The following is a 1,609-nucleotide window of genomic DNA, read 5'->3' as shown; positions in this document are numbered from 1 at the left end:
TTTTCATCACAAAGAAAGCACAATCCCTTGGCCCTTTTCTCATCCATCTCTGCTGCAGTTAAGAGCTTCCTTCCATTAGCATTGCCCTGAAATCCACTAGGTTTGTTATAAGAATTATCAAAAGGTTTCCTGTAACTAGTATTAGCTGGTATGGGCCTCTGTACATTCGGATTTCTATGGAAGTTTGGAGTTGGTAAAATGGGATTCTGATGTTTTCCAGAAGATCTAATTCCCCAGGACTGAGCTTGTGCCTCAAAAACTTCCTCTTGCAATCTAGCCAACTTGTAAGCTTGCATCAGGGTCTTTCGTGCCTGCATCCTTACTGATTTGTTCAATTCAAGTTTGACCCCTCCTAAGAAACAACTGATGGCATTCTCATTAGACAAATTCACCCAGTCAGCAGCCTATCAAACTCAGCTTGGTAAGCTCTTACATTGCTAGTTTGTTCCAGGTGCTTAATGGATTCCATTGAATCTTCATATCCATCCCCAAACTTCATTCAAAGCTAAAATATACTCTGTCCAAGTAGGATCTACAGCAGTGTTCCTAGCTTTTATATATGACCTCTGCCAAGCAATAGCTTCCCCATCTAAGTGAATTGATGTGACCTTGACCCTCTGACTATAAGGAATTTCATACATAGAAAAGAATTGGTCCACCTTATACAACCATGTTTTCAGATCTTGTCTAGAAAATCTAGGGAAATCTAACCTAGAGCATCGAGTGAGAAAATTACCAGTTACTCCAGTCTGAATGTCTCTGCTTGTGTTCAACTGCCTCAATTCTTTAGAATTGTCACCTCCAGCAGAAGATTCACCTCTGCAGTTATCCAATTCCTTGTCTCTCTGGTTCATACCACCAATGGCTTGCTTGATTTCCAACAATTCCTTATTTGTCCTCACATTTCGATCATCCATACTCTCCATCAATTTCTGCAATTGCTCTTGACTCTACAAAATTTTGTTATCCGTGTCCTCTGTCGATCCTTCTGGGTTCTTATTGCGAGTCAAAGCCATGCCGAGGAATGATAGCTTTGATAGATAGATAGATGGATGGATAGATAGATAGATAGATAGATACATACATACATACATACATAGATAGATAGATAGATAGATAGATAGATAGATAGATAGATGATAAGTTAGAAGTAATATATTCTGATTTATGCGGTAAATGATCATGCAGACAAGAGGTGAATTTGAGTTTTATGAGACTTTCAGAAATTTACTCATGATATGAATATATATATATATATATTTGATATTTTGTAAGTCAGAATGTCTTGATAAACTCAAAAGATTTAAGATAAATGAAAATAGCCTCATGTAAATTATATAAAGTCCATGCAATCTGATTGTAGTGATGTATACCTATTTGCATCGCTGATGAGTCACTTATCTGATATAATAATTGCATTTCAATTGTCTACACCAGACACTATAATAGAATGGCGTAAAAGAGAAAAGAAAAAGACGTTTATCAAGAAGATAATATTAATGATTGGCTTATTCATTGTTGTTTTGTTTCTTTTGGGATATGTTCTAAGAACTACATATCACATTTGAATTCAATTCCTTTCAAATCAGGATTGAAATGTGTGTGTTGA

General features: G+C 36.1%; 1 protein-coding gene across 1 annotated transcript in view; it reads right to left on the bottom strand.

Moving 5' to 3' along the window:
• LOC107057956 (uncharacterized) overlaps positions 1-926 on the bottom strand; it is a 2,682-nt gene extending 1,756 nt beyond the window's left edge. Inside the window, exons 1-2 of the mRNA XM_015303139.1 lie at positions 495-926; positions 1-404 (exon numbers count right to left, since the gene is read on the bottom strand). The exon at positions 1-404 is cut by the window's left edge and continues 1,756 nt beyond it. Coding sequence (XP_015158625.1) covers positions 1-404; positions 495-926 — 836 coding nt within the window. The remainder of the gene's footprint in view (positions 405-494) is intronic.
• Between the last annotated feature and the right edge of the window lie 683 nt (positions 927-1,609).

This window comes from Solanum tuberosum, unplaced genomic scaffold, assembly GCF_000226075.1.
Source record: "Solanum tuberosum cultivar DM 1-3 516 R44 unplaced genomic scaffold, SolTub_3.0 scf00002, whole genome shotgun sequence".
Taxonomy (NCBI): Eukaryota; Viridiplantae; Streptophyta; class Magnoliopsida; order Solanales; family Solanaceae; genus Solanum; species Solanum tuberosum.
Note: the sequence above shows the minus strand (reverse complement) of the source record. Positions and strands in the feature narration are given on the sequence as shown.